General features: G+C 43.2%; 1 protein-coding gene across 1 annotated transcript in view; it reads left to right on the top strand.

The window, feature by feature from the left end:
- The window catches only part of IGDCC3 (immunoglobulin superfamily DCC subclass member 3), a 127194-nt gene that overhangs the window by 28342 nt on the left and 83390 nt on the right, over nucleotides 1–15462 (top strand). Inside the window, exon 2 of the mRNA XM_040415620.1 lies at nucleotides 7236–7541. Within this exon, the coding sequence (XP_040271554.1) occupies nucleotides 7236–7541 (306 nt within the window). The remainder of the gene's footprint in view (nucleotides 1–7235; nucleotides 7542–15462) is intronic.

Here is a 15462-nt window from a genome sequence, read left to right as displayed (position 1 = left end):
TAGGGCTACACAGTGAATGTGGCCGCGACCCAAGTTGTAAAGCCAAAGAATGCAGTGTATCGCTGACTGCATTGCAACTAATGAAAGTGAATGGGTTCATAGCACAATCTGCAAGTTACTGTGACATCAGGTTTCAATGTCTCGTCATGTCTCATATGATTGGTTGTGATGCAGGAGATCTTTGGCCGTGCAATGTATGTTGCTGCCAAACTCGCCAGGTAGCCCATGACTTAGATTATTGCCAGCCAAAGCCACTTATTTTAGTGGGATCGGCAGAAAGTGTATGGGCCTGCTATCCCGTGTATGATCACATTGCATACAGACATACAGCACTATCTTTTATTTGATGTTGTCTCCTGCACTTGGAATCAGGTTGAGTTTGCCTCAGTGAGTACTCGCAGTAGTTATGATTTCCATCCTAGCAATACACAGAGAACTAGACACTCGTTAGTGAAATTAACAGGATGATGTTCGGCCAATTAAACAAATCCTCGTCTGGAGGCAGCTGGCAGCGAAATTCCAAACTCTGGAGGCATCTTAACCCATTCACTGTCTCAAACAACGCACCCAGCCTGTGTAAAGGGAAGAAAAAAGGTAGATTACATGTGTGAGCAGTATTAGATACAGCTGTTTCCTCTAGAATACTATTTCCTGACATGTTTGAATGAATAATTTATTGAAACGCTTAGTTTGGGTGGCAATACCCCAGAGGAGACCATCCTAAATCTCCTTGATTTTGCGGAGACCAGCATTCCAGGAGAGAAATGTCAGCAATATTTGACACTAACACTTGATTGCCACTGATACCTGTGTAAACAAATGAAGGGGACGCAATCAAATATTGAGGAGGATATCAGCTCAATTGCATTATAAATTGATAATTACTCTAATCTGGCGGTCCTGTGCCCATAGTGTTAAGCATGTGGGCTACCTGTCAATTCAGAGTCTGCGGAACTGATGGAGATAGCAGAGCGTGGGGCTGGCTGTCACTGCCAGTCCTATAGAGTTTGAATGGATCAGTAGTGAACAGGCATGACCACTGCTCCATTCAAATGGCAGGCATGATCTCTGTTCGTGTGATTGGTGGGGATCCCAGCGGTCAGACCACCCAGTGATCATATCCTGTGGAATTTCTCAGGTCACCTTCCCTCCTTAATATGGTATTGAAAATTGGTATTTTAAGTGATCTATTTCCTTAGAAAGCCATCAGAAATTGCAGTGGACATGGTGCAAGGCGTTCATAGAACCTGTAAGTATATACCATGGCTTAGAAATTAAAGGGGTTTTCCGAATCAGTATCTGATCGGTTGGGGACCGACTCCGAGAACCCCGCCGATCGGCTGTTTGAGAAGGCAGCAGCTTTCCTGTGAGTTTTGCAGCTTACCCTGGACTAGTGAAGTCACGTTCATCTGTCATGTGGCCTAGATGCAGCTCAGTCATATTCAAGTAAATGGGGCAGAGCTGCCATACCAAGCACAGCCGCTATGCAATGTACAACACTGAGCTTGGCAAGCTGTGAGGAGGCAGCAGCACTCACTGGAGCGCCTTGGTCTCCTCAAACAGCTGATCAGCAGGGTGTCTGACCCCTGCCAATCAGACATGATGACCTATTCTGAGGATAGATCATTAGTAGAAAAACAACCTCGAAAATGAATTTACATGTGCAGTGCTCCACTGGTAATGGGGTTAAAATATGTTTTCAGATGTGGCTACAGGCTGTCAAGGAATTAACAGGCCAGTATTAAATGTTGCTAGATGAAGATGTGCCACCCTCCCATTAGCAATGTGTAGGTCAGAACAGGGAGAGAAAGAGAAGTGAGAGTAAGTAGAAAAACAGCCCTGGATAGAGTGGAAAGAAAAAGCTTTTGAACCAGTCTCTAAGGAGGTAAAAAAAAAAAAAGGAGACATTTTTGGAGCATTCCAGTGTGAAGAAGTGGGGCGTAAAACACAAACTGTGGAGATAACTGGTCTGAGAGAGTTGTCAACTCCGCAACCAACTTGTCCAGGAAATGTAAAGCTTCAGGAGCCTGGACGTACTTTGGAGGCAGACCGAGGAACTGCTAAGGACTACAACTCGCAGTGGGAATTTGAAGCACCGCTTTGTGAGTACAGAGATAAAGTACAGGTGTGGGTCAAAAACACAGAAAAGGTGCAAAGTAGGCTTCACTGCTGGTTTTGGCTCACAAAAACTGATGGAAATAACTGACCAACTAACTGACATGTGAACTCAGCCTAAGAAAGCATCAAAATGTTGCATCTCTATGAGTGGATGCTTGAGACAAAAGAGCATTATTTGGAAGATTAACTCAGAGAGACAACAACTTGGCCCGTTAACCACCTTTGCAGCCTTTGAAAGTGTAAGAGCTGTGGAAAACTGCAAAACTGTGCAAGATCCGCTGGTCCACGACTGACGAGAACTGTAACTGATGTGCTTGAATTTTGTTCGCCAGTAAAGAACTGTTAAACTGGCATCAACCTTGTATGCACAAACACCTAAGTTGTCAAAACACTGCCTTGCAGTTCATCTGGGACCCTGCCTTGCACCCACCAACACCAAAGGCACCCCGAACCAGCACCAGGCAGGAGAACCCCAAACCCCAGGGTGTGCCTCGAGGGTACAAGGGGTGCACACACCAGAGCAGCGCCAATGTGAGGACCGCAACTATGCCTACTACCTCCAACATTGCTACCACCACTCCTGTCCTCCGTTCCTTTCCCTTCTTGGGCTCGCTGTGCATGTAAATCTTTGCATTAATCATTTTCTTATTTAAATACAAAAAAATGTATTTTGGGAATTGGCTTGTGCACTATAGTCAAGTGTTCTATAAATCATGAGATGACACGGGGGTACCTGATTTGCAAGGGCTGTGACTTAATAAGTTTGGTAGCCCTTCATCCATATTTCTGTGCGTCACTAGAGGGTTAATCGTTTTTAAAACAAAGAAACCGCAGGAAGGATGAAAGTCACTAATTTATTAAAACAGGTGGAGTGTCCCTGAGCCACAGCTGGGAAAAATCAGAACGTTGGTGAGAAAAATCTTGGAATTCCATCCATGAATTATCTGTGTAACTCAATAACTTGCAACTGTGTGAGCTACTGGGAATCCTCCTGCTTACGACGATAGTGCTGTGATGATTACAGGAAGCTCTTTGGGTCTCCAGCCTTACGCGTTTTCACACTTGCATTGTGATAAGTGTTTTTTGAAACCAATGAGACATAATGGTATCTTCTTAAGTAGGCTAAGTGCCTGGTAAAGAGTTGAGTAATATTAGCTTTGGATTATTGGTTTCAAAGTGTCCTCTTTAATTTTATCTTTCCAGCAATCTGTTATTTTTTTAGATATATACTATATATGTCTCGTCATATGGAGCTCTTTATAGACCGAGAAATATTCAGCTCATTGAATTGTGAATATCTGTTAAAGGGGTTCTCCAGAGATGATTTAAAATGGCAACCAGCAACCTGTCCAGGAATGTGAGCAGGACTGGTTGCCTCTACTTGCATTGCTGTCTAGGGGGGTGGGGGAATTTTTATTTATTTATTTTACGCAACTTATAGCGCTGCCATATTCCGCAGCCTCACTGCACATTACACTGCTCTACAATAGATGGTATTGATGAAAATAAAGCATCATGGCTGAGCAGCCTGACAGGATCGCTCACTAATGTGTAGTATATGCAAGTGCCAGAGCGTAGTGTGTAGTGACACCCCACCACCCTACTCCCCGTTAGGCAGCTCTGCAGGTGGTGGCAACCAGTCCTGCTCACATTTTAGGAAAGGCTGCTTCTGGCCATTTTAAGTCAAGAGAATCAAAAGAACCCATTTAAAGATTCCAACCCTCTGTTTTGGACAGTCCCGGCTGGTTAAAAGGGACACTTGACAATAAGACCCCCCAGTGATCAAATGTGAGAAACCTGGTAGTAAATGTAAAATTTCCTGCAGCACCTCCAATGGGAAAATTAAGCATTACACATTGTAAGACTTGTAGGGTAAACCAGCTCATCTGCCACTTATATTGCAGTCCTTGGGTGCACAGGAATCCATGGTGAGACCTCTTGAGACAGGGATAAAGGAGAAAAGCAATCCAGCACTCCAAAAATGAATTTTGAGCCGTCGGTTCCTTTATTACGGTGATAAAAATTAGTACAATTAGTCTAATTCGCAGTCTACGCGTTTTGAACTAACCAGTTCTTATTCATAACTCCAAGTTATGAATAAGAACTGGTTAGTTCGAAACGCGTAGACTGCGAATTACACTAATGGAGGTTGTATCACTGTACGAATATTTATCACTGTAATAAAGGAACCGACGGCTCAAAATTCTTTTTTGGAGTGCTGGATTGCTTTTCTCCTTTATCCCAATACACATTGTAGTCAATGGGTTGTCTGTGTAATACAGGACAGAAAAGATTCTTCAGTTCAAGAGAGGCTCTTGTGGTCACTCTCCACTATAACCAAACAATGAGAACATCTATTAACTCATAATTTCCCAATATGGTTTATGAAAACAGATATTCTACACTTGACAACCTACTTTATAGGACATCTATCACCACATAGGTCCTTTGTTGCTAAGATTCCCTTACAACCGCAGCCTGTGATTCCTTCTATACCCACCAAATGGAAAGGATCAGTTAGCTGTTTGGGATTCCACAATGTATGCAAATGAGTGTGGCCATGTCCTGTGGTGAGAAGACTGAGATGATGACATATCTATTCATAGACATTCACAACAAGTCCTCTGTCTTATAGAAAGGCCCTCAAAAGATGGATTCCTGCTTTATATTGTATTGAAATGGTATACTTTTAACACATAAGACTAGACATGCCACTTTCTAATAATTGTTCTATTAAACTTTGGTTCCCAAGTGCTGATCATGGGGGTTGAGGCTTTATGTGTCCTGTTCATATGTACATAGATTCCTAACTGTTCCATTAGGAACCTGTTAGAAAACCGTATTCCTAGTTTTTGCAAGTTGCTTTTCCTAAAACTGCAAAGTCTAGTGACTGAATTTTAATAGACAATATATAAAAAGGAGTTCTTCTTACAGAACAATAGTTTATTTCTGGTCATCAGTATGTCTCCTACAAAACTCTTATGGTGGATGTAACATGCGGCAATGCCTGCATAAGGCTCCATGCACAAGGACGGTGTGCTGGAATATGACTCCATGGGGCATCATATGCACCCTAAGAAGCAAATTTTTTTAGGGCAGATCTAAATAATACAGAATTAATAGCACTTGCCACCATTTTTGTGGAATATGTAAGAAACAGACGATTTACGTATTAGTACATCACGGATCTGTACGTTTTTAAAATACTTGCAAATGACATACAAAAGTCAAATATTCAAAATAAACTATAGTATACAATACTGTAGTAATTCAAGGGCAGATTACTATGGACCTATTACATAGAGGTTACTGGTAGAGGAAAGACATTAGGCACTAAGAGAAATCAAGAAATCACACAGCTCACAATATGTGTTGCTATATAGTTTTTGTTGGACTCACTAAGATCAAGTCTGGATGTACTGTCTGCGGAGCACTTTAGTAGTGTGGGTGGCACTAGATACATCTGTTGTTTTTAGATAAGACAAACTGCAAATGAGGAAAACAAGAAATTTGTTACAGAAAATCAGCACTTACTTTGATGGGTGGGAAAGGGGTTTGAAAAATGAGCAACTTGCCAAAATTGTTAATCAGTGTCACACTGGGGTTCCTTCGGCCCACCACTGTAAATTATTCTTGGGGCCCAACCGCTATAACATAAAAAAAGTCTAATAGGTTTTGAATTAAAAGAAAAAAGACCCTAGTGACAAGTGTCTCTAAAAGCCCTCCAAACCACTCTCTTGTACCTTTGGGGCCCACTACAGCTTCAGAGACTGGGCCCTCAGAAGGATTCTGTGGTACATACTCTAGTAGGCCAGTCCAACCCTGGGTATTCTGTGCTGGAACTACAGTGAAAGGAAAATCCAAAGTGTGAAACAAAAAGAGTTTGCTTAACCAGTTCCACATGTCTTAATTCGTCACAAATTAGGCAAATCTTTCGGCAGTGCAGGGGATGTCAACACAGGTGCAGAAAGCACCAGTCTTGATAAATCTCCCCATAGTGCTTTGCATATGTGTCAAAGGTAGTCCTAGGATATTGAACCAATGGTTTTACAGGGGGATTTTATTTCCAGGTAACTCATTTTCGCAACATTTATCTAATTTGTGTAGCCAGCTATATAACTGTAGATGTCTTATGTTACCATTAAAAGAAAAGTCGCTAAGGGTAGGTTCACATCACTGAAAAAAACTGATCCTTTACTTTGAGCACCCATTGTACCCATTTGGCATCCATTTAAGGTCAGTTATTTTTTACGGGAGGAAAAGTCCTCCACGTCTAAAAAAAACGGATTTCAGGTGGAAATGGCTAAAACTGATGCAAAATTAGCGCAATGGATGCTCAAAGTAAAGGATCTTTCTTTTTCTTTTTGTGTTTTCTGTTCTTCTGACGGATCAGAAGAACGGAAAATGAATAGGTGATGTGATCCTACTCTAATGTCTAAGTATGATAAGGAACAGAACTTGTATCCAATACATTCTGTGGCCCAGATTTACTAATCATATAGATGGCATAAACAGGCTGTCTAGACCTGCACCAGATTTATCATTACCACAGGGGGTCAGGCTGGATGATAAATCTGGTGCAAGGATAGTCCCTTTTCTCTAACTGTATTCACACTATTGGTTGGCTTTCTTTGAGACAGCATTTTGCACCAGAATTTTGGCACAAGTTTGGCACAAAATGGGGTATATTAGGCCATACCCCATTCCTACAAAGCTCTGCCCTTTTTCTCTAAGCCCTGTCCCCTCACGAAGCAAGTTGGAAAAAAATGTAGAAACCCTATTTGCGCCAAATTGCGCTAAAATTGAGCTAATTCGACCACTTTTTAGACAGATTCTAGGCTCAGACACTTTAGGAAATCTGTGACACTGTGTTTTCAAGAGTGAATACAATTTGGAACCCAATTAGCCATGTTCAGTATTTATCAGGGAAGCCTGATGTGAGTATATTAGTAATAGGCTAATCCCATTATAAAAATCCCATTCATACTCATGTAACATCTGCAAAAATTGAGAAAAGTTCCAAGCTTGGTCTTGTAATTTTGGATAGGTAATGTAAAGATGGAATTTGAACCTCTGGTAATCCTAGTTGATAATGGTTGTATTTTGTTTACTCTCAGGTCCAGGTCACTCAGTGGAGTTGGCATTTACAGCAGAACCCAGTGATGAAGTGGCAATGCCTGGACAGCCCTTTACTCTGCTGTGCTCTGCAGATGGTGTCCAGCCAATTACCATTACATGGAGGAAGAATGGTGCTCCCCTGTGGAATGAGGCAAACGTAATTCCACTTCCCAATGGCTCCCTCTATATTCCTTTCTTCCATGCCAAGAAAGAGGATGGGTCATCTGACCAGGGTGAATATGACTGTGTGGCTCAAAATCGGTTTGGGACTGTGGTGAGTCGCAAGGCAAGAGTGCAGGCAGCAGGTAAGTGACTATATTAGTGTACTATACTTTTAAATAATGTAAACTAATCTGCTTAGACAGTGGTATCTAAGTGTATCATGTGTGTACTATTTTGGAGAACTATGCAGCAGCAGAAGTCTGAGAGTGACATGTGCCCCAAAACATTAAAGGCCATGGGTCCCATATGAAGCACCAGAGCCATGAGGTACTTGACTTTAGTTGGCAAATTCCAATAGAGGAGAACTTATTACTTGCATTTTTTTTTTTAATAAGTTTTGTATTTACATTTTTGTGACTGGCCATTTGGCCGTCCAGGCACTGCCCTAATGACTGAATGAAATGGTTAATAGGGAACCCTTTTTATCTCACCAAGAGAGGGTATAACAAGTGAGTTAGGCAGGACTGGACCACAAACTAATGTGTATGGGGAGCTCCTAGCTCTCCCCCGACATATGATGTCGGAGGGAGAAAAAGATTGGATACTTTGAATTTTAACAACCAAACCTTCTGTTCTCCAGGGAAATAGACCACAGCCAAAGAATTCATGCACATGATATGCAGAACAACAACCCTATTTAGATGCACAGGACAGATTTTCTTCCGAGTGTTAATATATTCTTACCATCCAGTAATTATTAGTTCAGTCCCTTGGAGAGTCATCGTTAGGGGCTTTTATACTTGTCACTTGTTTTGAGGCCACTAAACCACCACAAGCATGCTGTTATGCAGTTGGGGTTTAGGGTTCAAAGCTGCCCATATGATACTCTTTTGTCCCTGCAAAAGATAGTAACTGAAGATCTTACTGGTAGATGGGTCTGGGAAGCCATTGGAAGCATGCGCAGGGAAGCGTGGTGTACCGTTCTTGCTTCATTGATGCAATGCTGCAGGAGTCCGTTTGGGATGTCACATCATTATTTACCATACTTTGCAGGGATGGAAAGGTTTTATATGTGCAGGTTTGGGAAGTTAAACCAAGCTGCATGAATGAAAAGGACCCTTTTACCTACTGATCTGCACAAGTACAGCATTGCAGAATAGGTTGGTGCTATATAAGCAATGGAAAGATCGATGGGGTCTCAGTTCACAACATCAAGTATAATGACTCTGCCAAACAACCCGCTATATCAAAGGGGTAACTGGGGTTAACTGCAGTTACTCTGGAATACTTAAAGTAGAACTGTACTTTCACTAAACTTTTGATATGTTATACGGACATATCAAAAGTTTAGATCAGTGGATGTTTGAGCGCTGAGACCCCCATCAATCCCTACAATGAGGGGAGAAAAGTGTGCCTAGTGCACTCCCTTTTCTCACTGCAGGACAGGAGGTGAGATGGACTTAATAGAAAATCTATGGTCCGTGTTGTGCATCAAGACGAGAGTGCTAAGCACGCACTCCTCTCCCCTTGTTATAGATATCCGTTGGGGTCTGAGCGCTGAGACACCCACCGATCTAAACCTTTGGATTGTCCCTATAGCATATCAAAATTTTAATGAAAGTACAGTGCCACTTTAAAGGGCATCTGTCAGCAGATTTGTACCTATGACACTGGCTGACCTGTTACATGTGCACTTGGCAGCTGAAAGCATCTGTGTTGGTCCCATGTTCATATGTGCCCGCATTGCTGAGAAAAATTATGTTTTATTATATGCAAATGAGACTCTAGGAGCAACCGGGGCGTTGTCATTACACCTAGAGGCTCTGCTGTCTCTACAACTGCCGCACCCTCTCCACTTTGATTGACAGGGCCAGGCAGTGAAAACATCATCATGTCTGGTCCTGTCTATCAAATTGGAAAGGGCACAGAAGTTGCAGAGAGAGCAGAGCCTCTAGGTGTAATGGCAACGCCCCCATTGCTCCTAAAGGCTCATATACATATATTGAAACTTCATTTTTCTCAATAATGCCAGCACATATGAACATAGGACCCACACAGATGCCTTCAGCTGCCAAGCACAGATGTAACAGGTCAGTCAGTTTCATAGGTACAAATCTGACAGATGCCCTTTAAGTTGCATGGATAAATTAAGGTTTGATTTACCTAATTATTATATATTTATATTATTTTATAAAAACGCAATGTAGGGAAACAGATATGTAAATAACCAGCTGACTATGTATAGCACACTATATATTGAGATATAGGACAATATATGAAATGCATTCATTATCATTACCTGTAATCCACTAGTTACTTTCCATTATGGTGACATAGAAGAAGGCTTATTTTCTAACTTGGGGAGGTCAAGATGACACAAATAATGTGCCACACAGGAGGGGTGTGGGGAAGAAATGTCAAGGGCAGAAATCTGTTATTTTTATTTGTACGATAAGTCCTCCTCCCACCCTCCTCTCCCTCGAGATTAGCACAATGTGTGCATGGAAAGACCTTTGTTTGTGCTTGAAATTGAGAGAAGTGGAAATATCTAAAGCATTCTATTCAAATGTTGATCTTAAGAACAAGATCATATTTAAAAGGAGATGTACAAGATAGAAACGGTCCTGATTCTTGTCTTAGAAACAGTACTACTCTTGGCCATGGGTTCTTTCCGGTATTACAGCTCGGCTACATTCAAGTGCATGGGGTCGGCACAACACATGAACAAGAGTAGTGTTGTTTCTGAGAAAAGCCTTTTACGCTATACAAACCCTTTAAAATTTTATACATTACATCAACTTTTGACTTTCTATTAAACAAATAAACAAATGAATACAAATCTACAATGCAGGAAGCCAGTTCTACCTTTGAAGTCGTTTAAAGGGTTTAGGAACCAACAACCCCAATGTTCCTAAACTGTGTCCCACAAAAAAAAAAAAAAATGACCACCTATCCAGGGTGACACTGCACCATTCCCATAAGACCAGAGGCCAGGAAGTGAATTGGAGCCATGACTGCTGCTAATTACAGGCCTCATTGGAATAGTCACATCCAGGGGCGTAGCTATAGAGGTTGCAGAGGTAGCAGTCGCTACCGGGCCCAGGAGCCTGAAGGGGCCCAAAGCCCCTTGTGCCGCATAAGAAGACACCAGTGCATGATGGTCAAGTTACACCTCTGACTGGAAGGAAAGGGAATGGGTCAAGAATTTGGTATGGGGGGGGGGGGGGCGTTTCAATTTTTGCCTCAGGCAGCATGAAGGCTATGTGCCTCCCTGGCCACAAAGCATTGAGGAAAGGGGGGCCCAAGCTGAGCTCTTGCACCAGGGCCCATGAGCCTTTAGATACGCCCCTGGTGACATCTGCGTGGTCAACACAAAGTTAGAACTGGCTTGTATTTATTTATTTGTTTTATGGACGATCAAAAGTTATATCAGACAATCACTTACATAACAATCCCTTAACAAGTGGATATAGAAGATGCTCCCATTTCCTGGGAGTCTGTCCCCATAATAAGTGCTAAATTCCACATTTTCCACTACCGTAAAACCAACAGAAGGTAAATGATATAGTCCAACAATCTGGAGTTCATTCACAGACTGTAGGCTGATGTAATGCGTGTGATTGCTGAGATTTGTAAAGTAAACTGTCAGCAAAGTGCACGACTAGCAGATTATCTGGATGGCTCTAACATCTTAATTTGTGGGGCACACTTAAAGAAATCCAAGGAATGCTCTTTATTCCATAATAAAATGTAGACAGCAAGGCACAACTTGTTCTGCGGAATGGCGGCTTTTCTTGATTAGTAGTAGTATCAATCTGGTCTTTTTTATCCTTTGCCCGACTGACTGCTGAGACCTATCTCGACCCTCTGCAATCTATGCTCAATTGACTCTGATCGGGTGGACCACTCTGGAGCTTCTTCCCAGGCGAAATCTTGCCCCTGCCCTAAGGCCAGTCAGTCCTGCCTGCAACTCCTCCTCAGTCACGTCTCAAACAAGAGCTGGCATTCTGTACATAGCAACATTGCTAAGCAGCATTTTGTACAGGAATATGCTCATTGCAATAAAATAGTTTAAGTACACAAACAGTTACTGTAACCTTGTCCCCAGTCCACTATACAAAGGAAAGAAATGCATTTTATATACACCACAGACCCGCTTTTGCGGACCGCAAAAAACGGAACAGTCGTGTGCATGAGGGCTTAGGCTACTTTCACACTTGCATTGTTAATTCCAGTATTGAGATCCAGCAGAGGACAAGGCAACAGAGGTAGTCTAAGAAGTGATATGCCTACCTCTGACGTGATTGAGACCTGCCAGAGCTGGCACGGTAGGAAGGCGACAGCCAATATGAGGACTGGGAGTGGACTGATCTGCAATTCCGCCGCGTGGATCGCGAACGATGGCGGGAACAACTATGCCTGTGAAAGTCCGACCGACCCCTGCTGTGGCGATCAGCGCAACAAGCAGGAGAGGGGGAGCGCGAGCACCTCCGCAGATCAGTTGAATGCCCTGCTGGCGCCAGTGGAATGGGCATACACATACAAACAATAAAGCTGAGAAATGGGGGTCATTCTAAATTCAAATGGTATGACCCCCATTTCTGAGCTTTATTGTTTGTATGTGTGTGCAGCCATTATTTTTCTATCAACCATGTTTGCTTTATGGATATGCACCTATGACTATGAATAAGAAAGTGCTAGTCTAAATCTTCTTGTAGTGGAATGGGCATGGCAGGTGGATGTGAGTGATCTAAAACCGCACGTATGTGCAGGTTGTCATTAGGGGCATGGATTGGGGCTGGGATGGAGGTGATGGGGAGGGGGTAAAGCAGACACATTGGTGGCCAGTGCAGAATCCTCAGAAGACTGCACACAGGCAGCGGAGGGGGTAGGAAGCTCCTCAGCAGAGGGATGATTGCCCATGGCAGTTATAAGGGCAGGGGGATAACTAATGGGCAAAGTGATGACTTCAGAGGGCCACAGTATGCACGGCCGGAAGAGCAGCAGAGCTCCTGGCAGGTGTGCTGGGTATAGTGCCCAACCCCCCCCCCCCCCCCCGGTTCTTAGAATGGGATACATTAGGCAGAGAGGAGGAGGGTACAGTAGGGCTCCAGCGGCACGGTGGGCGGGTTCGCCATGCGGTCCGCCGGCCACCCACAGATGAAGAGGCTGGTGGAGCAGGAGGTGGCTCCTGCAAACCAGCCAACAGGCAGGACAGGAACCCCGGTCCCTCTGCTTGGATCCTCGCAGACATGGCAGCCAGGACAGCCCTTTCCTCATACCTGCAGCAGGGGGAAAATTCCTGGTGAAGGTGCCAGTGAAAGAGGCAGAAAATGAGGTAAGCCCTCCTATTTATTACTTCTAGGGGAGGGGCAGGAGCAGACCTCATGAATGGCTAACGGGGGAGGGAAAGGCGGGGCCAGCAACCCATGTAAGGCACAGCAAATAAACTGGACACATAAACACCCCTGCGGGCTGAAACATTAACAAACCTTGCTGATGACATGAATTATTAACCCCTACAATACAACAGAGTCTCTGCAGTCAATGACGCCTGCGATATACGCCGGGGCATCCCCTAAAAAAATGTATCGGTCACTAAATATATTGAAAGTCAAAGGGTGACGGTTCCGTTTTTTTCATGAAAAAAGTGTGAAAGTATCCTTAGATGGTATATTCCTGGAAATCCTTTCACAGGTTGTCTACCTGTGTCCGCTGCATTACTACCATATCAGCATTCTCATTTTGTAGTTCGTAATGATCGTAATGGTCAAACAGAAGACTTTATTCTCTTTCAGATTGGTAATAGGACTTTCCTCAGCCCGCTTGCCAACTGCCTCTCTGATGATACTCGAGCCTCGCTACATCATACTGATCTGGCATTTTTGAACCTCTGGACTCCTGTCACAACTTTAGATGACTGATTGCACAACTTCCACTCAAAAACACCTTCAATCTGTCCAGCACACTGATCAGTTCCACAAAGGACAAGTTTAGGTCTATTCTCTCAGGTCAACAGCAGGTCTACCTGGCACCTCTTGGGGTTCCATCCCACACACTGTCCATCGGGCAGTAATTACTTCTCTTTAATAACTTCTGCCCCCCTACAAGCATTGCGGCACAGTGATCATTAGCCATGGCACTGCCACCTATATCAGCCTCAGACTATGGCTACATTCACACGACGGTAGGACATGTTCTATCTTTTTTAAGGGGCTACGGAACGGACATACAGATGCGGACAGCCCACAGTGTGCTGTGCACATTTTTTGTGGACCCATTGAAACGAATGGGTCTGCATCCTATCCGCAAAAAAAACGGAACGGTCACGGAAGCAAAATACGTTTGTGTGCAGTACATTACAGTATATATATTAATTACATGGAATATATCTAACATACATATATGGCATTTGGAGGAAAACACAATAAACATTTTTTCTTTAAGGGGTTATCCGACAAAAAAATATTATTTATGGTTGAATCCAGCCCACTATGAGCATTAGAGTAAATATTCCAGGAATAATTTCAGTATAGTGCCACCTGCTGTTTGTACTGAACAGTCTCTGTGTCCACTTCAGTAAGTGTGCTAAGGTGGGCACGCATGCTCAGTCTTCGCTTTCTCTGCTCTTTTAGGAATGTGTAGGGATCTGAAGCTGCAGCATCTATTTTGCTTCTCCGAAAGGAATCTGATCAAATGGGAATACAGCTACATTTGCTAAGAATCTTCTTTGAGAAGTTGCTGCAACTTCAGAAGGAGCTGGCTCTCCAAACCATGGATCCCTCCACATACTGAACCTAAAGGAGCAGAGAGAGAGAGAGAGAAGCAAGACTAAGCCTGTGTGTCCACCTCAGTACATTTAGTAAGGTGGACAAAGATGGACTGTTCAGTAGAAACAGCAGGTGGCACTATACTGACATTAATCCTGGAATTTCTAGGTATATAATAATTATTTTTAATAAAATAACAAAAATAAATGCCTGTAAATATATTTTCTGTTGGATAACTGTAGAATCTTTTGTCTTACCAAAGCTTTTATAGGACATTTGTAGATTAATAACTGAAATAAAGTGGCCTAAATGGGAGGAAATGCTCAAAAACCCCAAACACTGTGGCGTGTTTATAACCGGGGGATCAGTTCCTCCGCATGTGATCCGTTGCTAACGGCAATCCCCAGCAAAAATGCATACAATGGAGGATGTCGGCAGGGGACCACATGCACCACAAGAGCATCCTACACAAGATGGGATAATGTGTGGATGCGAATATAAAAATACATAAATCACTGCGAAAGGTGCACCAGAATGATATGCAACTGACAACACTGGCTAATCCCTAGAGCTGATGTTAATAACTGAGACTTTAGCCAATGTATTCCTGTCAGGAACACATCGGAGCCCTTTTGCACCACCGTCAAGGTATTTCAGTGTGGCACGGATTCCTACCACTAGACTACCTACAGCGTAGGCCACTTTATTTCAGTTATTTTTCTTGATATGTTTAGAATGTGCCATTGCGTACTGCTGGTAGCATTCTGTTGCCCCTGTTAGCCAGTGTCACATGGTCTGTTAGAGGTGGGGCTTACAGCCCTATCATCTCCCCCACTATCTGAGTGATCTCACTATGGAGGTAGGTGGGAGCTTGGCTGTAAGTTGTATCTTAGCATCTATCAGACCGTGTTCACACACCATAGGTAGTCTAGTGGTAGGAACCCATGCCACACTGAGATACCTTGACAGTGGTGCAAAAGGGCTCCGATGTGTTCCTGACAGGAATACATTGGCTAAAGTCTCAGTTCTTAACATCGGCTTGAGGGATTAGCCAGTGTTGTCAGTTGCATATCATTGTGGTGCACCTTTCGCAGTGATTTAGACATTTGTAGATTAACATGAAGAGTCAGCGGTTCTACAAACACATGCTGAGTAAATTGGCTGGAAATGAACTAGGGACATGGTTCTTCTTTCCTACTGCTTATTTGCATCCACGGGTTGGGGCACATGGAGCAGATTTAACCTGTCAGGGGCTCGAGCATTTGCCGCTGACATCAAATAATGCCACCATTTA

The sequence above is a fragment of the Bufo bufo genome, chromosome 1 (genome assembly GCF_905171765.1).
Source record: "Bufo bufo chromosome 1, aBufBuf1.1, whole genome shotgun sequence".
In the NCBI taxonomy this organism is placed as follows: Eukaryota; Metazoa; Chordata; class Amphibia; order Anura; family Bufonidae; genus Bufo; species Bufo bufo.
This window is presented reverse-complemented; position numbering and strand designations above follow the sequence as displayed.